The 27,199-nt window shown below is 38.9% G+C and overlaps 1 protein-coding gene across 6 annotated transcripts in view; it reads left to right on the top strand.

Moving 5' to 3' along the window:
• The first annotated feature begins 2,841 nt into the window (after positions 1-2,841).
• myom1b (myomesin 1b) overlaps positions 2,842-27,199 on the top strand; it is a 38,822-nt gene continuing 14,464 nt past the window's right edge. For 2 of the 6 annotated variants that reach the window (XM_026936687.3, XM_053233727.1), the window contains exons 1-22: positions 2,848-3,000; positions 3,601-3,810; positions 6,704-6,838; positions 7,185-7,359; positions 8,504-8,661; positions 11,732-11,824; positions 12,612-12,700; positions 12,907-12,951; positions 13,111-13,134; positions 15,560-15,718; positions 15,867-16,028; positions 18,485-18,626; positions 19,025-19,221; positions 19,695-19,748; positions 19,977-20,101; positions 20,360-20,543; positions 20,917-21,091; positions 22,414-22,535; positions 23,933-23,950; positions 25,973-26,169; positions 26,276-26,402; positions 26,527-26,711. In XM_026936687.3, the coding sequence (XP_026792488.3) occupies positions 3,671-3,810; positions 6,704-6,838; positions 7,185-7,359; positions 8,504-8,661; positions 11,732-11,824; positions 12,612-12,700; positions 12,907-12,951; positions 13,111-13,134; positions 15,560-15,718; positions 15,867-16,028; positions 18,485-18,626; positions 19,025-19,221; positions 19,695-19,748; positions 19,977-20,101; positions 20,360-20,543; positions 20,917-21,091; positions 22,414-22,535; positions 23,933-23,950; positions 25,973-26,169; positions 26,276-26,402; positions 26,527-26,711 (2,706 nt within the window). In that variant the 5' untranslated portion in view covers positions 2,848-3,000; positions 3,601-3,670. Of the gene's footprint in view, positions 3,001-3,600; positions 3,811-6,703; positions 6,839-7,184; positions 7,360-8,503; positions 8,662-11,731; positions 11,825-12,611; positions 12,701-12,906; positions 12,952-13,110; positions 13,135-15,559; positions 15,719-15,866; positions 16,029-18,484; positions 18,627-19,024; positions 19,222-19,694; positions 19,749-19,976; positions 20,102-20,359; positions 20,544-20,916; positions 21,092-22,413; positions 22,536-23,932; positions 23,951-25,972; positions 26,170-26,275; positions 26,403-26,526; positions 26,712-27,199 lie in introns of all 6 variants that reach the window. The other 4 variants (XM_026936688.3, XM_026936689.3, XM_026936690.3 and 1 more) reach the window with 4 other exon arrangements.

The following is a 27,199-nucleotide window of genomic DNA, read 5'->3' on the forward strand; positions in this document are numbered from 1 at the left end:
TGGTGTGCAAAGCAAAAATATTCAATATTCAGAAACATTTAGCAATACTAAGAAACAGCAGTGTCACATTTGCTAAAAAGGCAAATCTTGAAAAGTAATCATGTTGGCATAAAACAGCTCCACCAACATCCATTAAAAAGGAACAGTGACCGTATAAAGGCTTTGTCAGTGAACTGCCTGCCCTTGCTGTACAAAAGAACCAAACAGAATACGTATGATTTTTTAATTAATTTCATATTTTATTAGACAGTCTTAAAGCTGGGAGAAGAAAGGACCAAAACATGTTTACTGTTTAAAACAAGAAGACACAGAAGGAACCTTGTTGGTCAGAGGGCTACTGTTCCAGTGCCAGAGAGGTCACGGAGGTGTCAATATCGTCATATAGCCAACACCAATAATGCTGATAAAACCATCAGTTCTTATAATACAAGCTACCTCATTAGATTTCTTGATTACCTGTACGAAAGATTCACTTTATACTAAGGGAGGGGACTATTCAGACCTGTCATGCCTCAGGTCGTCAGCATTTGGCTGAATGTTGCCTTCCACCAATCACCTTGGGAATGATTGGTTTGCTGTACATAAGTGTAGGATGATGTAGTTTTTCCCTTCTTACTTACCCTTTCTGAAACAAATAGAAGAATTTTTCTCTGCTGGGTGATGGAAAGTGTGTGGTCATCTACCCCATGACGAGATATAGCTCTTAAAGGTCACAAATGCTGAGGACAGTCAATGATGGAAACATCATTACAAGGGGGTTTTTCCTCATCGCACTGTTGGAGTATAAACAGGAATCCAGTCGGCAGCCTGTTCCCAGAACACTAGGTGCGACGCAGGAATGCACACCCTGGATGGGACACCAGTCCATCACAGGGCACTACGAACACTTGTTCCCACCAATGAGCCATTTACTGTGGCTAATCCATTTACCTGCATGGTTTTGGACAGGGTGAGAAAACCAGAGACGTTCACAGAAGCTCTACACAGACAGTAATCCGAGCTCAGGATCGAGCTGTGAGGTGGTGAGGTTTAGAGACTAAACACTGAGACACACTCAGCATTTTGATTACATTCAAATGCTTCAGCACAGTCATAGAAGTCTTGATCATTTTAATCAGGGGTGGACAAAGTACTGAGAAATTAATATTGAGGTATGTAACACATATTTTGAAGGCCTAAATAACAAAGTAAGAGTGAAAAATATATTATTATAAGTAAGACTACAAGTATTCAATTTCAGTAATTCTGAAATAAAGTATAAATACACCAAAAATAATAATTAAGTATAGTAATGAAGTACAATTAGTCAAGTATTGTCCACCCCGGTCTTAATACTGACGTGATGTGAACTTCAGTATACAGTACATGGCAGTAGACACCGCTTCCAAAAAGGTTGAGGTGGGAACTGCCAATAAATGAGTGATCTTTCCTGCTATTACTATTATTTCTCTTTCATCATGAATTACTGTGCCTTCCAGAATTGCTGGCACCCTTCAAGAAAATTAGCAAAATTGAAAATATAAAATTTGAAATATTTTGTACTGCTTGTATATTTTTCATATCCATTACATGACTTGTGCAGGCCACCTGTTTTTATATATATACGTATTTAAAATATGAACCCTACCACAATGCCCCCGGCAGCACTGGACAAAAACCCAGAGGTAGAAATGCCAGCACTGTCAGCATGGTCTGTTAATTCAGCTCTGACAGTTCCTCAAACTCAACCACAACACTCAAGTTCACAGTTTGTCTGAAGCAGAGATGGAGTAAGTAGGAGTGTCTTAACCCTGTGAACCTTTCTGGCAAGCTATCTATTAAAAACAACTTATCTGTGCACCTCCTATTCATGTTTGGTATCCCTAATATATTTATATCCCAGAGAAACAGGACGTGGCCAAAAGCTACAGCAGATCCTGGGGCCTGAGAGCAATTTAGGAGAAAAATTTGCATTTTGGATCTGTCCTGATGGAAATGATGTCCTGATTTGTCAATTCTCTATCACTCCTCCATAGTAAATATTATTATATTTAGAAGTCTTACAACTTGGTGAACAAATTATGTGTATTTGTTGGCATGTTTACATTCAGACGGCTTACAGTTATATTTTATTCGGGTGATAGAGGAGCGTGAACGTAGTGAAGGATCTTAGATTAGGTTGCTCGTGTATGCACTCATAGTTTATAAAGTCAATTTATGTGATTTTTCAAACAAAATAATAGATGTTTACACAGTAAGAAAAGGCTTGTGGAACTTATAATGTTGTCTCGTCTTTGTCAAAGAGAAATGCAGAACTGGAGCCAAAATACAATCAAATAGACTTGACAGCAAACCAACCCCAATCCCCAACCCCCACCTTCCCCCCAGACACACACACTTTTACATGGCATCTTTGGTACGTAACAGAGGTAACAATAGCATGGCTATTGTTAGTGCTGAACAAAGCTCTGTTGGCCAGTATGGCCTACTAGTTACACCAGATGGGTGATAAGTTAATAGTTATGGTCATGGTGAAAAAAAATAAGGTATTGGAGGAAAAAAAACATTGGAGGAATAATTGTGTGTCACAGGTATGAGAGAGACGTAGTGAGAGACTTGCTAGTGGTGTGTAGGAGAGAATGATTCTTTCCATCAGATTTAATTTTAGATTTAATCCCATACATCAGTTCATAAATATCATAAATGATCTTAATTGACCTCCCTAACTGATTCCACATGATTACCTTATCAACCTATACCTTGATAATTAGTAGCCTATCTGTGTGACTGGGATAGCTGAGCTAGGGCTATATTTAACGCCTCTCTGGCCATAAAAGGTCTCGCGCGGGGCTGAGGCATGTCGGCCCGCCTCAGTATTATTTTGGTTGTTGGAGATTGCTTCTCCACTGCACAGTACTTTGTGTGAATTTTGAGCTTTGTTGATCCTCCCTCGGACCTGGAGCCTTGTTTGTACCTCTGTGCTACCTGACTTGATTTCCAGCCCACAGAGCTTTGGATAAGGTGAGAATAATTCAGTGTGTGGTGTTACCTTTGTAGTGGAAAGTGTTACTGCAGTGTTATATGTAAAGGTTAAAAAGTTTGTTGTGTCAGATGCTCAGAGAATTATATTAAATTTATTATGATGCATGATTTTGCCACAATGTCTTTCGGATTTTGTCAGTGCATCATGGTCCTTTTGCATGCGCTTCCTGAACTTTGAACTTTTATACCAAAGGAGTGGATTCACAGGCTCTCTGGATAAAACGAGTAGCCAGCTAAATTCTGAATTAAAACACTGATAAGTTAAGCAATACTTATCCCCAAGACACAACTACCTATCTGAGTAACTTCATCTTTCACATTGTAGAATGTCATAAATTCATCTGTTATTAAAACATTTTTATAGCTGTATAAATCTAATATTGATAACACCTAAACCTAATGTGACGCTTGTAGGCATTTCAGAAAGACAACTATGTTATGACTAAAATCCATAAGGCAGTGTATCATAGTGAATGACAAGTAAGCACTTGATAATATAAGGTTCCTTACTGATTAAATAAAAAAATAATAATATCCTCCCTATTCAGATATAATCGAACTTACTTAACTTGTGTGTAGAAACTTTTAAGCCTTCAGTGTAAGAGAACTTCAGAGCAGAAGCTAGGCACTGAGCTATAAGGAGAAGGCGATGTCTGGATCGATCCCATTCTACCAGAGGCACCATCGTCACTATGACCGTGCCTACCGTAGCCGGGAGGCGGAGTCTACAATCAGCCAATACCAGCAGAGCTCCAGCACTTACTCTGCCCACAGAACCAACACGAAAGGGTAAGAGACCAAGGAGAGAAATCCACCAACTTAATCACATCCCATCCTTAAACTCTTGTTTAACATCTCCTTGGTCCAGTTCATCACTGACCCAGTAATTCATTTTAGCTGACCATTCTTTGCTTCCTTGCATTTCACTGCATTTCCCACTAAATATTCATCTAAAACCAAGTAACTTGTCTGTGAATCCTGCATGCTATACAAATTTCTGTTTTGCCTTTGGTGGTGCCTGCTGAGACTGCAAGAATGTCTGTCTACAAACTTATTCAAGAGCCATGTTCAGGTCTGGCTTGGGATGGGTTTGTGAATAAGTGCAGGTTTTGTTGTTGTGTTTGTGGTGTGACAGTTTAGGATTAAGCTTGATTTTATAGTGTGGTCTACCTGCGGTTAGATTTTTATTATAGCCAAACACTGCATTTGCTAAAGCCCACACATCTGGGTTGTTTTCAACTGAGTATGGTTAAGACTGATATCTTTTTGTTATAGACCTTGGATCCTAGTGTAGTTAAGCTTTAGGTAGTCTTGACTAACGTACTGTATGTTGGGTATTTGGTACTAATTTATTCTCTCTAGTTAGGATGATGAGGTCATCTATAAATGGTATAGGGATCATATTAGATGAATGTTAAAGATATACAATACCTTGTTATGGTATAGGGCCTACATACGCACAACACACACGCAAACACCTTGAATGTATTAATAGACATCTGAAGGGTCGGTCTGTTTTTACACTGATAGCATTAGTATTGGTTTGGCAAGAGGTTTTGGTTTGAGGACGTTAGTTTTTAATTGTTTGCACATATAAAGATTGGATTGGATTGTAATTTGATTACAATTTGATTTTAAATGTTTTAAATTATTTGGTTGTATTTTGAATAAATCTTGTATTCAGGGGCTCTAGCTTTGTTTAACTGAAATGTACATGTCTAGCAATCATTAGACTTGATTAGGCACTTTGCCTTCGCTTCCTTTCTTTGGTTTTCATGAAAGACGTGATTGGGCGCATACTGATGACTCTGGTCTTGATTTTGGTTTTGGTTTTTAATGGTTTGTAAGCAGACGTACATATACATAAAATTCCGTTCTCAGGAAAAATAATATAAATATACTTAAAGCTCAGTTAGAGTGCTTATCTATTCCTTGTTTGCAAGAGAGCAAGCAAATGAATGCTTATTATGAATAGCCTGGTCTTTAGGAAAACATTGAACCCATTCACTGATGCAAAAAAAATGCATAGGAGAGGCTTCATAAGTGTTGCTGGAAGGGAAATTGAAATATCAAAGTCACAGACAAAAAAACACTGTCAGCTGAGTACTAGCTGATGATTTGTTTTCACAACCATATGAGGCTGTAACATTTAACATTTATTGCACTTAACCAATCAGCTTATTATTCAGTTATTGATTGTAAAGCATATTATCCAGTAACTACAGTGAAACTAATAGGAAATATATATAGATATGAGAGTGAGGAATGTAAATCTGGATCTGCTGACAGGTCCTGGACTTAGGGATTAACTGAATACCCAGTTCACAGAAATGGATTATTGTAGGGTGGTATCTCAGTGGTCAAGGTTCTGTGCTTGGTGGCTAAATTGTTGTGATTTCCAACCCTAGAACTGCCAGAGATCCATTGTTGGGTTCTTGTGGAAATGTACTGAACAGTGTCCAAAAATAAGCTTTTACACACAACCTATGGATTGACCAAATATCTGTTCTATGTAAGCCTCATAGTGCACAGCAACCACATGATTAATCAAAACAGAATTTTACTGGCAGTAAGTGGAAGTGGACAAGTTACCACATCTCACAGTAATATTGATGCACATTCTGCACAAAGCTTTCATGGATTAAAAAAAAACTTCAGTTTGAATCCTGCAGGGTCATAACAATTATACAACCCAGGAAAAGAGAGAAACATTGCTGAATCTGGGATTTTGTCTGATATGTACGTTTGTATTGTCTCAATGATTTCTATACATTTTTAAGCCATTTTGGGGAGGTATAGACCAAGCTAGGTAGTAAATAATATGGCACCAAATTTGTCATCATAACTTTAGAACCATTTGGTATTTTAAATCTTTAATACTGCAGGAAAAAATTACTCTTTGCTCTATTTGTGCCATTCTAAGATACATTATTGATATTAAGCCAACTCATTTGTTTCACAAGTGACTGTACAATTTAACAGAACAACACAACAGATCTGAAACATATAGGATTTTGTAAGTAGTATGTAGTTAGAGATCTGATGACATTAAAGCCCTTCAGTATAAAATCAAGACAGTAATACTCTGTTACACTGCCTGCAACTTTCAGACACTTTGCTAAATTTGCAAACACAGACTCTGTTAAGGTCTGAGCGGATAGTCTTACTCTCACTTGTTCTCTCCACCTCCCTTTTTACAGTCTGTAAATACACCTGCCTCTATGAGAACTACACTAGCAATCCATATGCCAAGGTCACAGTGTGTATCTGAGACAGGGACAGTGTGTGCTTGTATAACTTTCCTGGAGTGGACTTGTCTCAAATGTGCTGACTGCATTGTGTTTTCATATGTACAGTAGATTCACTCTAAACGAGGTATGTAAGCTGGTTGGTGTATCAAATCCAGAATGTACTGTAAAAACAAATTCTTTTCCCCCACTTTTATCTAATATTTTAAATGCTTGTGTTCCACTGTCCTGTTTAGGATATTGCTTTCTTATAGAGATGTCTCTATTACTTTTGGACAACAGTATTAAAAGGGCATTAACTTACTTCCCTCCCTCACCCATCTAATCCCTAATTCTGCATTTCTCTCTCCAACATTTCTTTTATATTCCCTCACTATGTTTTTACGTGCCAGACATTTACTCATGTATGGTATTTTTTGCTGTGGGCATTTTAGCATCAGAGGTACCACCTTTACCTCTCTGGATGAGACGGGGGTGAGTCCTCAGCCAAAGAGAGCCAAGTCCACCTACCTGGCTGTGGACAAAGAGAACCAGATTATAGGCTATGTGGTGCCCATCTTCAGGGGAAGGTATGAGCCAGGACTCATGAGACCGTGCATAGTCATAATGCACGGTCTCATGGGAAACAAATGGGCATTTATTGGACTTCAGGAATCAAGGGTATCTGTTGATACTGGTTTTCCAGGCACAGATACGATAATGATTACAATGCATTTGAGAATGCTGTCCTCCTTTTTACTTGAATATTACCAATAATCCATACCTGGAAAACCAGCATCACTTGTATGTATAAGTTTGAAAAGGGTTTTCTCGTGTAAATGTGTTATGTATGTATATAAGAGTATATATGCTTCTGTCATGATACTGACATCCCAATCCACACCTACTGCTCCAACCTCACCTTCTCCACCCAAGTCAGGAGTTTGCGAGTGGTCTGTCAGACACTGAAGAGGCTCGGGCTAAAGAGAGTGCTGGTTACCTGGCGCGCAGAGACCTCTTCACCAGTGGGGTGGAGATGGAACGTGTGGAACACAAGTCTCGCAGAGCCGTCATGAGGGAGTCTGCAGAACGCATTTCCCTCACCAAGAGGGTCAGTGCAGATCAGGAGCGTGTTCATGGTCACAATCATCCTTTTTAGATCTGTAATACATCAATTAATAACTAAGTGTGATGTAGATAGAAGGACCATAACAATAATAATAAAAGTCTGTATTGTCACTAAAACAATACTGCACTGATAACTGATAACATATTTGGATATTCTGTTTAATGCCTAGCAGTGGGAGTCTTATTGACTCAGGTCATGTCTTTTGATTCTATGTAAGTAGCATATACATGTAAACAGGAGACTAGTAGGTGGGAGCTTTGCATCCATGCAGCTGATTCATTATTTGTCCTCAAATTATTGCTTATTTTGATGCCATAGGCCAGCTTCATGAAACGATTCAGTGATACATCTTTGGTCGTATGTTGTTTCCGGTGCTCAAATCTGCATTTGTTTCTACTTTAAAATCTATTTAAATTTGATAAGAGCCAATCTCTGTAGCATGAATGTGATATGGTATGTTATGATAATTAATGCTAATCATAGCATTGAGTCAAGCATATAATTCATGCGAAAAGAATGTAATGAAATTAATTGTTTTAGCTGAAGTTGTGCATTACTGCACTAGAAAGTTCCACAGTGTCTCCAGTCTGTGACAAGACACATTACTGTGAGAGAGAGAGACAGAGACAGAGAGGGAGAGAGAGAGAAAGAAACCATAACTGACCATGCAGACCAGAACTGCATACCACAACTCATTCAGATTAGCCAAGTCAATAATCCATGCCACCCTTGTGCCAGATGCCTGAAGTTTCCTAAGACACAGTAGCAGTGTATTGATGTCTCTGGAGTGCTAATGTTATGAATCATGTTGTAAGCTGAGGGAAGCCCAAATGAGAATCAGGTTTCATATAACGATGAAAACCTCTGTCCATATGAAAGCAAAGCATAGTCATATTAGAAACCCAAACATACTGTAGACATATAAACAATAAACAAGCATGATGACTGTCTGTCAAAGTTTTTGTGCTGTTTACATGTTTGTGGAACGTTGAACATGCGAATATGAATGGTGCATGCTGAATAGCACTGGTAGTAAGAGTTTAAAGAGCATGGTATAAATGTTGCCATTTTTTATAAACACTGTTTTAGCTGTATATGAAGCCTGTGTGTGACCGCATGCCTGTAGATCCATGACAACGAAGAGTACCACAAGCACCTGAACGAGGATAACCTAATGCGTTCCCCGGAGTTTGTGATCAAGCCCCGCTCACACACTGTGTGGGAAAACCAGTGTGTGCGGCTGCACTGCACAGTTACAGGATGGCCTGAGCCACGGATTGTGTGGTGAGCAAACACACACACACACACACACACACGCACACACACACACACGCACACACACACCCCATTAGGAGCATTGTGGTACTCACATTCGGTTAACAGATTATGCAACTTACTTTGGATCTTTTAACCAGTGGCATGTCCTGACAAGAAAGAGTTCCACATAATTAGGCTATTGATGAATCCTAAAAATTTAATATTTACATTAGCAATATGACAATGTTAGATAACCTTGCCAAATACCTACTTCCTATCTATCATTATGAACATTGTGGATGATTCCATTCTGTTTAAATTTGTACAGTCAGTCATGCAGCTTAAAATTAGATAACATTAGACTGGTAAATTAATTAATCAAAATGAAACAGCTTTCATAAGGAACTAAGTATACAGTGGCTTGCATAAGTATTCACCCCTTTGAGCTTTTCAAAATTATTAAAAATGGAAAGAATATGGCACAGCTGTAGCAAGAGGAGGCCTTCCTTCAAAAGTAAATGACCAGATAAGGATGGTGTGAGTCGGGGGAAGTAATCAAGACACTGTTGTGCCATATACTTTCCATTTTTAGTTTGGGATATTTTTTCATAATCAATAGCACCTTGGTCTTCATGATGTTGTTTGTTTAGGTATGCTATATAACAAACTCTGGGGCCTACCAGGAACAGAACTACCACTTATGCATATATTATGCAATCTTATGAATACTTATGCAATCACAACCTTTATGTTTTTTATTTGTAAATAATTTAGCCAACACTATTAATCCCCCCATTGTATATACAGTGAGAGTAAAAAAGTATTTGATCCCTTGCTGATTTTGTTGGTTTACCCACTAATAAAGACATGATCATTCTATACTTTTAATGGTAGATGTATTCTAACATGGAGAGACAGAATATCAAAAAGAAAATCCAGAAAATAACTTTAAAGAATATATATTAATTGATTTGTATTTCATTGAGGGAAATAAGTATTTGATCCCCTAGTATGCATTAGGAGTTCTGGCTTTCACAGACCAGTTAGACACTCCCAATCAACTTGTTACCTGAATTGAAGACACCTGTTCTAACTAATCACCTGTATGAAAGACACCTGTTCACAGAATCAGACAATCAGACAGATTCCAAACTCTCCAACATGGGTAAGACCAAAGAACTCTCTCAGGACCTCAGAGACAGGATTGTTGACCTGCACAAATCTGGAATGGGCTACAAAAACATTAGCAAGATGCTGGGTATTAAAGTAACAACCATTGGTGCAATTGTGAGAAAATTTAAGAAGTATAACATGACCATCAATAGACCTCGGTCTGGTGCTCCACAGAAGATTTCACCTCGTGGGGTGGCAATGATCATGAGAACTGTGAGAAATCGGCCTGCAACCACACAGCGGGAGTTAGTGAATGACCTCAAGGCAGCTGGGACCACAGTCACCAGGAAAACAATTGGCAACACTTTGCGCCGCAATGGATTAAAATCCTGCAGTGCCCGAAAGGTACCCCTGCTTAAGAAGGCACATGTGGAGGCCCACCTAAAGTATGCCAGTGATCACCTCAAAGATGTACAAAGTGATTGGGAGAAGGTTCTGTGGTCAGACGAGACCAAAATTGAACTATTTGGCCTAAACTCTACTCGTCATGTGTGGAGGAAGAAAAATGCTGCCTATGACCCCAGGAACACTGTGCCCACCGTCAAGCATGGAGGTGGAAGCATTATGTTTTGGGGGTGTTTCTCTGCCAAGGGCACAGGGCTACTTCACCGCATCAGTGGGAAGATGGATGGAGCCATGTACCGTGCAGTCCTGAGGGACAACCTCCTCCCCTCTGCCAGGAAGTTGAAAATGGGCCGTGGTTGGGTCTTCCAACATGACAACGACCCGAAGCATACAGCAAAGGCAACAAAGGAGTGGCTCAAGAAGAACCACATTAAGGTCATGGAGTGGCCCAGCCAGTCTCCGGACCTCAATCCAATCGAAAATCTATGGAGGGAGCTGAAGGTCCGAGTTGCCAAGCGACAGCCCACCAGTGGGCCAAAATTCCCCCTGATATGTGTGCTAACCTTGTGGTTAACTACAACAAACGTCTGTCCGCTGTGCTTGCAAACAAAGGCTGTGCCACCAAGTATTAAGTGCTTTTGGCTAGAGGGATCAAATACTTATTTCCCTCAATGAAATACAAATCAATTAAAATATATTCTTTAAAGTTATTTTCTGGATTTTCATTTTAATATTCTGTCTCTCCATGTTAGAATACATCTACCATTAAAAGTATAGAATGATCATGTCTTTATTAGTGGGCAAACCAACAAAATCAGCAAGGGATCAAATACTTTTTTACTCTCACTGTATATACAATGGGGGGATTAATAGTGTTGGCTAAATTATTTACAAATAAAAAACATAAAGGTTGTGATTGCATAAGTATTCATAAGATTGCATAATATATGCCTAAGTGGTAGTTCTGTTCACTCTCACTATAGTTTTATTACATATAATCTGAGTTAAACTCATTTCAATCCCTAGATTGCATGTTTCTGGGGGTGAATACTTATACAAGACACTGTAAATGCCATATAGACACCTATCAGCGAGGCACAAAATTGTGCAGCTGGACACGTTCTACGACTTGATCTATGAACTGGCCAGTGTCACCCCAGCACCCCACCATCACACACTTTAATATCAATATCCCCACAGTTATATCATTAGGCACAAGCATATTTATGTTAACACCTGACACACCGGTATTGACCTCAATTCATTTGGCCTACATGAAATTAAAAAAAAAGGTTGAATCAGTACACTATAACTCAACATTTTCTCAGTGGAGAAGTATAACCTAGAATTCACACCAAATGTGTTTCATGTAAGTGTAAGAACACTTTGCTCCATAGCTACAGGGAAATACAGAAAAGAAGCTGTGGTATGAATGATACAAATGTTCATCATTATGACACACATATATGATCTCTGATGTGTTGAATTCCTCCTGTCTTTATCTTTCTATCCCTCTCTGACACTTCTCTATCTCTTCTCTCTATCTTGATTTTTCTTCCATGCCACCCCTGTCGACCAGGTACAAGAACAATGTTAGCATTGACCCAATGGCTTATCCAGGGAAGTACAAACTAGTGAGCAGCTACAATGTCCACTCTCTGGAGATTAACAAGTAATCACACCCATAAACCCATGCACACACACATGTACTAGATGATTTACACTTACTACCTCCAGTCATGTTAGTATAGCAAAACATCCTAAATATTTACAGATCTCAGTGGATTATGGCATCCAGCAACGACATAAAACATAGCAAACACAGAAGACTGCACCTCTCACAGCGTGAAACTGGAGCTCACACTGACAAAACAAATCAGCTGAGCTATAGTGGCAAATTGCTATTGTACAAACTGTAACCGCAGTCTTGCATAGTTCATAGTTCATGCAAATGCTGATACATGATCCAAACCTTCCTCTGCCAGTTGGCCATAACCTAAGGGACACCTAAAAAAAGCCATGCATCACTGGGATTCCTTCCCTCTTAGCATTGGTATCTGTCTCTTTGTCTCACGTACAAGTCAACTCACTCATACACACAGTCTACAAATACACAAGGATTAATGAGGATAGAAATTTACTTGAACTATGGTTAAATATTCAGCTTTCATGATCTCACATTCTAGACAAATTGGAGCCATAGTTCATGAGCTACATAATAGATTACAGTGCTAGTAAAATGATCTGGTCCTGGTGCGGTGATATCACTGCTTGCAGTCTATTTTTGTCCTTGAACATTAATTTTGGAACCTCTGAACTTTGTAAAGATACATGACAGGCATACAGAGTTCTCAATGATTTGCAGTGCATTAATTTATGTGTGGATGTGTGAGTGTGATAGAGCTCCATGTGACAGTGCTGTGTGTATGTGAATGTCACATGTCTTTCTGTCATTTTAGATGTAACTTTGATGACACTGCCCAGTATCGTGTGTCTGCCATGAACAGCAAGGGGGAGCTTTCAGCTTTTGCCTCTGTCGTGGTCAAAAGTATGTCAAAAATGATACCTTCTATAAATTTATTAATGATTCTTGTAACTGTAGCTTTGTCAAACATGTCAAAAAAATGAGTATAAAAAATCAACCCAATTTTACACAAAAATCTTCTATTTTATTTTTATGTACATGATTTTATTGATCACAATAAAAATATTTTTGGAAAAAATCTGATTTCTTGTAATTGGTTTGATATTTAGGATTCAAAGGTGAAGTTGATGAGTCTCTCCCAGCTCCCAGACTCTGTAAGTTTCCAGTGGTTGAGTGTCGTTTTTATCCAAAATTAATATGGCTAGTTTTAAAGATTCTGTGCTCTGTTTATGTGAAGGAGCTGTACAGCAGTCAGTCAAAGGCTAATGTTACTAATGCTAACAGTTGTTTTGTTTCCCATGTACTGGGCGCAGATAAGAAATGGTCCCGCTCTGAAGGTAACCGGGTTAAAGGTTTTTGTGTTCTGGTTCTTTAAGCACTGCATGTCATCACTGGTCAATATTGCATGGTCACTCTGTCTCAATCCAAGTTTTGTTTCAAACTTGGAGTCGTCTGAAACTCCAAAAACTACAGATGCTGATAGTTTTGGTTCTGTGTCTTCAGAGATATTGATGTTTTTTCAGATTTTTTTAAAGCTACAGTATGTAAGATTTTGGAATTGTATTCTCTCCGGTAGAAAAATGCTATTACAAGTTCCTTGCCAAAGAAAATTCCATAATGTTGGTTGTGCTGCATTGTTCTTCACCACACCGGTTAATCTCAAGGCTGAAAGTGCACATACTCAGATAGAATTCAAGGCAGATCAAGTAGCATGCCTAAATAGTAATAACACAATAGTGAGCAGTTTGTGAAGCAGCCAACATATTTGTGTGTTTTAGTTCAAAATTACCGAAGTGTTATGAGAATAAAATAACTTTTGAGTGCATCAATGAGCATCAGATGAAAAAACCGTCTTGCCTTTTAGCTGCCATCAGCTGGTTAGCTCTCACTGCAACTATCTGAAGAAGCAGTAGTGTCCGTGCTTTACAGATGCCATGATGTAGCCTTGCTCATTCTACAAAATAACCCATAACCTACATTATATACTAGTTACCTCATGCTAACCAGATAAAATACAAAATATACTGATAAAAAAAGTGAAAATATAATTTTTTAAACCCAATCTGTGTACTCTGGGTATTTTGTTATTTAATTAGTCTATTGGGTTCTTCAGCATGTAGATAGATATTTTCACTTGCTAAGATATATTTTTTCTGGCTGTCTATTTTGGCCCTCCTAATGGCCACAGGCAGTAGAAATTTTTTACAATGTAACATTCATTCTGTAAAATCTGGCGAAGGTAGACAGTTGAGGAGTGCTGACGTTTGACGTACTGTGTCTCTGTTGAGCTCTGATGTATGCATGCACACTTTCACAGCACTGACTGTGAATTACTATTACAGGACAGTCAGGAGGACTCACAGTAGTTTAGAAACGTGTTTTTTTCCCCCGACACAATAATCATATTTATTTCATTTTGAACAAAATCCTATGCACCGTAGCTTTAATATTTTGAATATTATGTCCACTATATGGTTACCAATGTCTGCATGACAGCTGTCTCTGCACTACTTGGATTGTATTCATTTCTTCTTCTTGATATCACAAATTCTCTTCCTACATCCTCCTTTTTCTATGGTATATGTCAAATTACTGATATCTCCACGATTCTTTTCCTTGTGTATCTTGTGGCAGTTGTACGTGTTGTTTGCGATGTTTCCAAAGACCAGCTATTGCTGTGCATATTTAAAGTGCCCTCTTGTAATCACACCATTAATCTGTTTGTCGGACCCTTTTATTCATTCATTCATGCATCTTCAGTCAATGCTTTATCCTGGTCAGGGTTGCAATGGACCTGCTGCCTATCCCAAGAACACTGGCTGGAACACAGCTCACCAGTCCATTGCAGTCCATGCACAGACACATTCCTACACACTCTAGGGGCAATTTAGTGTAGGATATCTGACTACCTGGAGGAAACCCATGCAGACACATGGAAACCCATGCTGGGAGAACATGCAGCCATAAAGTAATCCAAGCTTAGGACAGAACCAGGGACCTTAGAGCTGCAAGGCAGCAGTGCTTCTCACTGCCTCACCATGCCACTATGTTTAATAATTTTATATTTAGTTTTTTCCAACAGTTTCTTAGTTATTTAGTTTGATTATTTTCGATTATTCTTATTTTTTTTCCTGTATGGAAGAGCTGTTCTTCAGCTAATTTTATCAAACAATTCCAGGAAAATTATTTAAAATTACAGTCAATTATCTTCAGATTACACTGATTACAAAAGTGATTCACTGCTATTTCACTGAAAAAAATTACGTGAGTTGTAAAATTAACATAATTATTAAAAATACAATACAACAAATATTCCAGTGCACTATAATACAATAATTATTCCAGTGAAAAATTATATGCAACATTGCTATTGGTGCAAGATTTTTAGTGCACTAAAAAGAGAAAATCATGTTTTAACACATGTCATTTTCTTACACATTTTTTTAAGTGACCTATTTTATATTTAAAAAAATAAAAAAAATAAAAAAAAATAGCTGGAAAACTGAGCTGAGAGCAATAATGCCTGAAAATGTAAATATCTTCACTTTAACTTTTAATTCTTGTTGTTACTAATGTGTATCCTAACCATCATTCTGCAAAGTTTAACATAATTTAAATGTCATTTTTGCACAGGTAACATTCACCAAGTCTGATGTGGAGCACTCTCTCACCTATCAGTATTCTAGTGATTCTGTGGACCGCAGTACATTGTTTATCTGTAGATCTACCTGCTCTAACTTCTTATTAATTTGTGTGTCTTAGTGCCCTGCCTGGAGTATGGAGTGACTTTTGAAACGCATATTGTAGAGAAGTTTGGTGTGTCTTTTGGACGTGAGGGTGAGACGATGAGTCTGGGCTGTTCTGTTATCATCTACCCATCACTGCAACGCTTCCAGCCTGAGATTGAGTGGTACAGAGATGGTGAGTGAACACACTTTCACACAATACAAATATAGCTGCATTAAGTGTCTATTTCAATTTAAAGTCCACTGATTCTTTGAATGCTTTGATCTATTAAAAACCTTTCCACTGTTCATTGGTGGATTATGCATTTGTGTGTATGTGTTAGATAAGTTGCTTGTGCCATCTAAGTGGGTTCAGATGCACTGGAGTGGAGAAAGAGCTACTCTTACACTTTCACACCTCAATAAAGAAGACGAGGGGCTTTACACTCTTCGTGTCATCACAAAGTCTGGCTATGAGACACACTCAGCCTACGTCTTTGTCCGAGGTAAGATTCTGCCTAATACTGGAGGACAGGGATGATTAACAAACAAAACAGTTTTCCATATGTAGTTAATCAGCCAAGGCATGTTTGGTGTCTGAAGTTTGCATCTTTAGTATTACACTAGAGCAGTGAATAGTGGAGGGGAAAGGGAAGCCTGACTGCCTGGGAAAGAATGCTGTTGCAGTTTGGATGCACCAGTACCTTCTCCCAAAGCCAGAGGGTTAAAATTCTGGTACATTTGTTAAATACTATAGGGTCTTGCTGCCTGAGATGTTACAGTTCCCACACCAGACTGTAGTACAGCTGCTGAGGATTTTCTCTATGGTTCCAGTGTAGAAAGAATTGAGGATAGTTTCCTCTGAAATTGAGATGCAGTTGGGCTTTTTTGGCTAGGTAGGTGGTATTGGGAGTTCGGGTGAATTGAAAAGCAATGGATAGTGATCACCACAGTCAACAATCATCTCGCAAAATGCATTGTTTTATGCTACAATCTGCTGAACCCCATCTGTCCACAGCCAGTGACTCATCAACAAATTTAATGACCTGATCTGAGCTATGCATTCAGTTGTCAAGTGTGAACAGTAGTGGTCTAAGTACACGGCCTTGACAGGCACCAGTGGTACTGGAGGCAATGTTGCTAATCCTGATTGACTGAAATCTAAGGTCAGGAAGTCCAGAACACAGTTACAGCAAAGGTTCAAGACCAGCAGGCTCTGGATCAAATCTGGTGGAATGATTGTTTTGAATTCTGTACTGAAGACAATGAAATATAAATGTCCTTTTTATCTAGATAAGTAAGGGTCAGTTAAAGATAACAATATCTATAAACATAGTATCCATGGTCCAAGTCCAATATCCATAGTTCGGGTAATAAGCTACTTGCAGTGGGTCCACTGAGGTGGGAAGTCTGGTGTTTGTGTGTAGTGTTTCATTACTAGTCATTACTAGTCTTGATGATAGGTATGGGGTCTATGGGCTAATAGTCATTGAGACAGGACATAGCTAACTTCTTTGACACTGGGATGCTGGTGGTCTTGAAAGATGTCGGGAGGACTACTACACTAAACCAGACCATAAGGTCATTTGAAAACTGATTGGCACATTCTCTAAGCAGCCAGACAGGTATATTGACAATTCCTTACATAGACTGACTCTGAATAGAGTTTCTTGATATCAGCTGACGACAAATAAAGGAGGGGTGGCCTTCCTTGCTGGCTGTGGACAAAGAGATGAGGGGTAGTCGTCCTTGCAGGCTTATCATTCCATTCTTCTAATTGCATATAGATATTCAGCACATCTGGAGAAATCACCATCACAAACATTGTGAAAGTTTGTAGTCAGTGATGGACTGGATGCCTTGCCACAGACTCTATGTGTCTTTGGAGTCTGGATAGTGGCCATTGATTTTCTATGCATAGGAGTACTGTAATGGTCTGGGACAGACTGTCTTTTCTGGTTCTGAGGGCTGCTTTGACATCTTGATAGGTTTTCAACGCCTCTGCATCAGTTGTTTCTATACTTTTGGCATATAAAGTACATATTCAAGTTGTACAGTATAGTGTGTGCTTTAGACAACATTGTAGTTGTGTATGTAGAGTGTAGTGTGGACTTTATAAGTGCTCAATGCTAATTGCATTGTGTTTTTGTACGGCTGAGGTCATACAAGGGTTTTTTATATGATTGTGTGATTGTGTGTGACAGTTGTTAGTTATAATCCATCTGCTCTCAGTGGACATCTCAAATTTAGACTATACAACCATAACACAACGTAATGGCTCACGCAGCTGTGGAAAAATTGATGGCTGGCCTTTTGTTGTTAACTGACTCCTATTATGCAGCATGACCTCATATTAGTCCAAAATCCCAGATTAACTGCAGACTTGGCCTGTATTTGTATTGTGCTGCTATAGGTGTCAAAGTTTTGGTTCAACTTTTAAGCACGTAATATTAAAAATAAAGACAAACATGAACACATGACTCATGGAAAGTTGCTTAGAATCTGGGCATCAAAAACTCATAAACCAATGAATTTAACAATGTGTGGAGTGTGTTTATGAGTGTGGGCTTGAGGCTCTCTTAGGTCTCGGGTTTCGTTCTAATTTTATACCTATCTGCTGAAAGCATGCAACAGCTCAAGTTAAGTAGCAATCAGAACCTCAGAGAGGAATATCTTTTTAATACCTTGTTAATACAGTACAAGGATTTCAGTAGCACATAATATTATATGATGTAATATACTATGTCTCCAGCAATAGTATTCAGGAATATCATGTTGCTACACAGTAAAATCACCAGTGTTAACATCTACAGTCATAATTCATAAATTTAAACCAAGACTGAGGCAAATTACCTTTCTAGCAAATAGGAGTTTGCACTATTGACATGAATTTTGCATGATCATATGAATTTATGAAACTGTTCAAATTGATAACTGACCTCTGTGACTTTGTGTGTTATAGATTCCGATGCAGAGGTTGCAGGAGCTCCTGGTGCTCCTCTGGATGTGTATTGTCAAGAAGCTAATAAAGATTATGTCATTGTTACATGGAAACAGCCTGCTGTGGATGGAGGCAGCTCCATTCTGGGCTACTTTGTAGACAGGTGCATATGTATAAATCTTTTTAAAAAATGGAAATGGAAGGGTATACATTCAAAGAACCTTTTTACCTCATATGAATTTTCCCTATGGAAATATCTTGAAAGTTCATGACATGTATGTTATGATAACCTCTAGAGTTAAAGTGCTTGAGAGTTTTTATTGTTATTCTAGCCTTATACAATATACAGTAGAATGAAATAGCATTCTCCAAGGCCTTGGTGCGACATGATTGAAAACCTGGTGTGAAACTAATTGCAAATTTTAAATCATGCAGAAAGGTTTTGGATTATGTGTAATATCAGAAAGGCAGCACCCCCTAATGCTGCTTTTGCTGCTAACGAGCATTTCCTTTCTCCAACTGTCTCTATTGCTCACCTTCTCCCCCACTTTGTCCCACAAGGTGTGAAGTTGGCACGTCTCACTGGATTCAATGCAATGATACTCCAGTCAAGTTTGCCCGTTTTCCGGTTACTGGTCTCGTTGAAGGCCGCAGCTATATTTTCCGTGTGCGTGCGGTGAATAAGTGTGGCATGAGTCATCCTTCTCGAGTGTCTGAACCTGTGGCAGCCATGGACCCTGCTGACCGTGCTCGAAAAGGTGTGGATATACAAGCACATGTCACCCAGAGCTGAGCTTCTTTCCTATAAATTCGATGGAACTGTAAACCACAGTGTGGCACAATGGTGATAATAACAATGATGTTCATGGAATAGAGTTTCAAACTGCTTTTTTTCAGAAATGTTTTAATTTCAGAATGGTTGTGTTTTCAATACAATATACATTTGATCCTCAAATGTGTTAATTTCGCTAGATACATGAACTATGAATTATCATCATTATCATAAGATATTTTGATATTCCATGATATGCAATTTCAAATTTTATCTAATGAAGCATAAATTGAAACCCTTGGTTATCAGTATTAAAATAACAAGAAAAAATAAAGAGAAAACATACTTCAATATGAAATATTAGTATTTTTCTCTCTGTAAATGTGTTTTTTCCACCCCATCGCTCTCTCTCTCTCTTCCTCTCTCACTCTGTCTCTCTCTCTCATTTTCTGATGGAAGGAGCCTCTGCACCTTGGACTGGCCAGATCATTGTTACTGAGGAAGAGCCTGTAGGTAAGCAGAACCTTGCTAGTGTGCATTTTGTAGAGACACATATGAAGACAGATCAGTGTCTTGTGGAGTGCAATAGTGCCACCATTACATACAAGGCCTAGCATGTCATAGCAATATTCTTTCTGAATATGACACATAATTATATCATATAGATTACTGGGGTGGATTTAAACTAAACCCATGTCAGTAAGACTGAGTGACATTTCTTGACCTTTCTGGCTCTTCTAGAGGGTGTGGTTCCTGGCAAACCTCGTGACCTCACAGTTATTGAGGCCACCAAGAACTATGTGGTGCTCAGCTGGAAGCCGCCAGGCGACAAGGGATATGAGGGTGTCATGTACTACGTTGAGAAGGTCCAAAATCCCTATAACTATTTTATCACATTTAAAGTGCACTACAGTAGATGAATAATGTAAATATGAAGTGTGGGAAAAATGTGAAAGTGTGTATGAAAATGTGAGTATATAGTTATACAGTGTATAACTATATAGTCACATTTAAAATGCACTATTGTATATGACTCCCCATATAATTCTCTTTTATTTTGGATATCCTGTCAGCCAAGTTAGTTACCTGAAGTAACTAAAAGTGTAAATGTGTGCATTTTATAGTGTGTGTCTGGCACAGACAGCTGGCAACGTGTGAACACAGAGCTTCCAGTGAAGTCTCCACGCTTTGCTTTGTTTGACCTGTCTGAGGGGAAATCTTACTGCTTCCGTGTCCGCTGCTGCAACTCTGCCGGCGTCGGTGAACCTTCAGACCCCACAGAGGCCACTCAAGTGGGAGATAAACTGGGTGAAAAAAGCTGTCACTTCTCACATTAACTTCTATTGTAACATTGTTCTTAACTTTACAATAATTATGCATACAGATAAATGGATCCATACCATAGATGGATGGATGGATAGCAAGCAGTGAATGAAGATGCAAGATTAGTTTTTACATTTCAGCAAAATAAACTTTAGCAAAATATGTTGCATGCATATACTCTATTTTGAATTGTAACCTTGATAGTGAGTTTTATTATTTGTTTGTTTCTTAAATTTTTGTTTTATTATCTGTTTAAGTACTCAATATTATTATTATTATTATTATTTAATATAAGTTTAAATATAAGCTTTAATATAGTAAATCTTAGTTTAACAATTCCACATCCTCCACTCTCCAGATATTCCGTCCGCCCCAGGCCGCGTGATCCCCACCCGAAACACAGACACATCTGTCGTTGTGTCATGGGAGGCATCACGGGAAGCTAAAGAGCTGGTGGGCTACTACATTGAGACCAGTGTTGCTGGACGCAATGCTTGGGAGCCCTGCAACAATAAGCCTGTCAGAGCCACCAGGTACATTTTCCAGATTCAGAAAGACAAATAGACATGCACACACACACACACACACACCTGGCCATACAAGAACATGATTCTAACAACTTACAATCACTGAGCACTTTATTAGGAACACCTGAACACCTACTCATTCATGCAATTATCTAATCAGCCAATTGTGTGGCTGCAGTGCAATGCATAAATTCACGCATATACAGGCCAGCAGCTTCAGGTATTGTTCACATCAACCATCAAAATGGGGGAAAAAAAATCAGATCTCAGTGATCTCAGTGATTTTGTCTGCGGCATGATTGTTGATTCCAGTATGGTTTCAGTATTTCTATAACTGATCTCCTGGGATTTTCATGCACAACAGTCTCTAGAGTTTACACAGAATGGTGCAATAAAGAAAAAACATCCAGTGAACAGCAGTTCTGTGGACAGAAATACCTTTGAGGAACAAAGGCTACAGTAACTCAGATAACCACTTTGTACAATTGTGGTGAGCAGAAAAGCATCTCAGAATGCACAAAACGTCAAACCTTGAGGTGGATGACCAGCAGGAGACCTCGTCGGGTTCCACTTCTGTCAGCCAAGAACAGAAAGCTGAGGCTGCAGTGGGCACAGGCTCACCAAAGCTGGACAGAAGAAGACTGGAAAAACGTAGCATGGTCTGATGCAACTTGATTTCTGCTGAGGCACACAGATGGTAGGATCAGAATTTGGTGCCAACAGCATGAATCCATGGACCCAGCCTGCCTTGTGTCAACAGTTCATGCTGGTGGAGGTGGTGTAATGGTGTGGGGAATGTTTCCTTGGCACACTTTGGGCCTGTTAATACCATTCAACATGACAACATCACATGAATGCCACAGTTTATTTGAGTTGCTGCTGACCATGTGCATCCTTTCATGGCCACAATTAACCCATCTTCTAATGGCTACTTCCAGCATTATAATGCACCATGTCACAAAGCAAAAGTCATCTCAAACTGGGTTCATGAACATGACAGTGAGTTCAGTGTTCCTCAGTGGCCTTCCCAGTCACCGGATCTCAGTCCAATAGAACACCTTTGGGACGTGGTAGAATGGTCCCACAGCATGAAAGTGCATCAGAAAAATCTGCAGGAATTGCGGGACGCGATCATGTCAACATGGAGCAGAATCTCAAAGGAATGTTTGCAGCATCTTGTGGAATCCATGCCATGAAGAATTGATGCCATTTTGAGAGCAAAGGGAGGCCCTACCCAGTATTAGTATATTGTTCCTAATAAAGTGCTTAGTGAGTGTATATGATACACAGAGTTTTGTTATACAATGCCCTCTGTTTTTTATCCATAGATTTGTGTGTCATGGCTTGACAACAGGCGAAAAGTATGTTTTCCGTGTAAGGGCGGTTAACGCAGCCGGAATCAGTGACTTCTCACAGGAGTCTGAGGCCATCGAAGTTAAAGCTGCTATTGGTGAGTCAGCACTGCTTAGAGTTTAGCTTTAACAAATGTGTTAATTTTGCTACTCCCTAGGCATGGAGTATGTTGTATTATCTAAGAGGTAAAGTCTTCCTGTTTTTTGAAGAGCAATATGACGTCACAACTTTCCAATAAGTTTGCTTGTGATCATCTTTTCATGAACATGTTTTCAGCTCTGTACACTCAGCAAATCTATTCCTTTTGTGCTCCACACCATTGTTCCACTCTTTAACTTCTCACGTTTTCAAGAGCACTGTGAGGCCACGCCCACAAACCCTGCAGCTCAGCTCATGAATCTCCCAGAAGGTGGGGTTAGGACTTGTAGATTTCCTCTAGATTGGGTCCTAAGTGATCCAACGTAGTGGTGACTACAAAACCAGTTCACCCGCATTCACACACACACCCTCTGTTCAATCTTTCCACTCCTCAGCATCCACATCCTTCTGCTCCACTATAGCACATCTCTTCCTCTCTTCCTTTACCCATAATGCTCCTCTGAGCTAAGCCACTCAGTAATTTAGCAACTGTGTTTGGCTTTGTGCTGAGCTGCATGATCAGTGTACCCTTGTGAAACACATATGGCAACATGATTATGATTTATGTTCTGTGATTTAATCTTTTGTTCAATAGCACTCTATAGGTCTGAACATACTCAACATTATAAAGAAGTATCAGCTAGCTCACAAAACATGGTTGTTCCCTTCCAAAAATCCCAATATTGTTCTTACTAACTTACATTCTATTTGATTTATTAAAGTAATCTTCATGTAGTCCAATTAGCAAAGGAAATCATTCAGTTTTGTTGCCAAAGTTATGTGTTTTCATCAAGGGTTTGCAAAAAGCATACTCTCATACTTACATGCATGAACTCAATTCCTTTCACCCCACTTTTCTCTGTCAATACCTCTGCTCAATCTACCATAACTCAAGCTTTTTACTCATTTTGCCCTCTTTTTATTTAGTTTCTTTTGTATTTTGTATCTCTTTTTCTTTTTTTTTCCGACCGACTGCTTTCTGCAATTCTCTTCTGGCATGTCCACTTCTAGATATCACTCCTCAGCCATCTTGCCTTCATTTTTTTTCGGACAAATGAAGACTTCGCGTTGTTCTGCTTTTCTTTAGATTAACTCTTTTTCTTCTAAGTTGTAATTGGTTATGTTAAATGAGCTATGTTAAATAGCAATATTGACAAGAATATGCTGTGCATGCATGCTGAAAATGGAAAGAATATTAAAAACAAGACTAAATGAACAAGCAAAAACACTACATATGAATGTGCGTGCAGAACTACTGTTTGTATAAAGCAGCTTGAGTTAATGTGTTCATTTGTGTGACTTCTACTGAATTAACTTTTTGTTTTTTCTCTTGCTGTTCCTGGCTAACTACTTTAGGGGGCGGTATTCCTCATGGTGTGTTTCTGGAGTCAGGGGGTAACACAAATGGACTAACCCAGCACAGGCCAGGCAAGGAGGGCAGGCATGTGCCCCCTTGCTCCCCTGCTACCACGCCGCTAACTACCCTAGCTAGTGTTAGCGAGAGGGCTAATAGTACAGGCCCTCAAGGTCCTCCAGGTGCACTAAGTAAAGGCAAAGGGGGGAAGAGAAGCAGTGTAACCTGGGCTCCTGAACCCAGCTGTGAGTTTGATCCTCAATCTGGTACCAATTCAGACCCCAAAATGGCCAATGAATCTTGCAGTAATTTAAACAACAAAATAGACTCTAAACCTGGCACCAATTCATTCACCAAATTAGGACTTAAACCTGGCACCAATTTAGACACTACAATGGGCACTGCACTTGGAACCAATTCAGACACCAAATCAATTGATGAACCTGGTACCAATTCAAATGCTAACACAAACACTTCAAGGCCCATGGCTGAGCAGGTTCCCCGTCCCTCCGCTGATAGAGTAATGGAACCCATAACCAAACCGGCAACCGAAGTGCTGGAAAAACGTAAGTCCTCAATAGACTCTTCTTCGGAGCAAGAGAGAAAACAAGAAAATGGAAATGGGCGCAGAGGTTCAGGTGAGGACATGGAGTGAGAGTGAGAGTACTGACTCCATGGATGGACGCATGTCCGCAAGTTTCCTCAGAGCTGAAATGTCTTTTTCTTTGTTCTGCTTGTTTTAGCGCTTCACCTATTTTCACGTGGTTGAAAATCTTTAATACATTTTTTCCAGTAATTCTGGTATGTTTGACTGCTTTGAATATTGGTTATGCTGGTTTTGTTTTGAACACGTTCCTTAAGGGTCATATGATATCATAGGAAATATGATACCAACATAAGCACTTCATGACAATTGTCATAAACAATTTTATACTTATTCCAACAGAACAAAGTGTCATAAAACCTGTCCCATTTAATGTAAAGTTCATATATATCTAAGTCATGTGACAGATTTTTGTTGATATACGATTATGCTATACATTCCAGGCTTGTCACGTTAGAATGTCATTGCTCACGTTTTTCAAATTTTCCAGTTAATAGTTTAGTTTATTAGTCTAATTTAGTTAATATTACTTAATATTAATATATGACACATCATCATCACCATTATGTGGCTTACATACCAGAAATACACTAGCAAAAAAAAAAAAAAATCCATTGTCATCATATTCCAGTGTATGAAATATGTCACGAACCAATGTCTGTCATTTACTGAAAAATTCACAGAGTTACCATATAATTTGCTTTACAATTAATAACTGCCAATATTTAACGGGTTTAAGTAAAGTTTACTGAAATTTTTCATACTTCATCATATTTACTCACTGAGATCAAACATTTTACATGAATTACTCTGTCTTTTATTAAGTTACTATATGGATTGGTGTATTTTTTTTCCTCACAGCATTTAGTCAACAAGTTAGGCATGTTGTAAAGGAGTGGATAATTAAATATTTTTCAAAGGTAAGTTTGACTGTGTAGGTTTTTGTAGTAGTTTGTTTCGCTGATTATAACAAACCCCTGATTATAACACATTTCTTGCACACTTAGAGAGGTTTTCTTGCCACCTCCAGCTCTCAGTGCACTGGCCACCCTTACTACTTCATACAAAGGGTCCTGATGTTTCATTTCACATATACTATATTAAGTAGGGCCATCAAATTATTGCTATGAATGAACTGAGACATTTACTGCCCTTTAAAAAAGGTACCATTATGTTGGTTACTTAGCTAAATTGGACTACAGGTACTGGGATAAAGAGTAGGTTTGGTAAAAGAATAAAGTCTTTATTATCGTAACACAAGAAGTACCATATGATACAAGTAACAAAAACTCCCCATTGTCTATATGACTGACTAAAGTAATTCCTCAAGAGAACCTTACTTTCATCTGCACAGACTAAGTTGTCAGTCTTTTTCTTGAATGAAAAAAATGAATTGACCATCCTCTCAAATCCTAACTGAAGTCCTTCATTAACCCAGCCTCCCCTGCTCCACCCTACGGCATTTCCGTTTTGGAGAGTGTAAGGGATTCTATGGTGCTAGCCTGGAAGCAGCCGACATTCATTGGTGGTGCTGACATCATTGGATACTTTGTCGATTATCGAGAGGTCATCAATGGAGTACCTGGAAAATGGCACGAGGCTAACATTAAGTCAGTCAGTGAGAGAGCCTACAGGGTAAGTCTATTTATGTTCTCTTGCATTTAAGACCACAGATTAAAAGATAGTGACTTGAATCCTACCATTTATATTATTCAGGAGTTCTCTCTTTTTTTCTTCACAGGTCTCTGATCTGAAGGAGAACATGTTCTACCAGTTCCAGGTTCGTGCTGCAAACATGGCTGGTGTTGGCATCCCATCTCTGCCCAGTCAGACCTTTAAATGTGAAGAGTGGACCATTGCTGTGCCAGGTGAGTGAATGTGTGTGTGTGTGTGTGTTTGTATGAGGGAGAATTTGATGACATTTATGATTTAATAATCATTCATTATCCTGTACTGGAGTGTAATTATTCAGTTAAATATACTTATACACAGGTCCCCCACATGACCTCCAAGTGCTGGAAGTACGTAAAGACTCTTTGGTGTTGCTCTGGAAACCTCCAGTGTACCAGGGTCGTGATGAGGTCAATGGCTATTACATTGACATCAAGGAGACTGATGCAGGTTTTGAGAAATGGAGGGGAGTTAATGAGAAAGCTACAAGCAAGACATACATAAAGGTCTGTCTGTGTGTGCTAGATGTTTGAGATGTCAGTGTTAACTGAAGTATTATTAGTTTTAAATAAGAGATAAAAATGTAATTTTAAATACAGTGTGTTTTAAATACAGTATGTGTGTGTAATGAGTGTAAGGGATTCCTAAAATTCTTTCGGCAAATGACCCCAAATGGACATTATGAATTTTCTGCAACCCCAAGCCTTTGTAAATGCCAGATCTATCATATAACACTACTGTAATATTTGCACATTTTATTATGTCAGTAATATATGTATTTGTAAGGTAATTGACTAAAAAGCAAAGGAGTATTCCTTGTAGTTACTTACCAGCCTAGCGGGAAGTGTTTTGTTGTTATAGGGAAATAATCCAGGGCAGGGTGGTGTGATATAGTCCAACGCGAAGCATAAGAGCCTGGTTTATACTTGGAGCAAGATTTTGCGTGTGCATGCAGAAGCAATGGCAGCGTAAGGGGCATTGGTCACACACTCTC

This window comes from Pangasianodon hypophthalmus, chromosome 4, assembly GCF_027358585.1.
Source record: "Pangasianodon hypophthalmus isolate fPanHyp1 chromosome 4, fPanHyp1.pri, whole genome shotgun sequence".
Lineage (NCBI taxonomy): Eukaryota > Metazoa > Chordata > Actinopteri > Siluriformes > Pangasiidae > Pangasianodon > Pangasianodon hypophthalmus.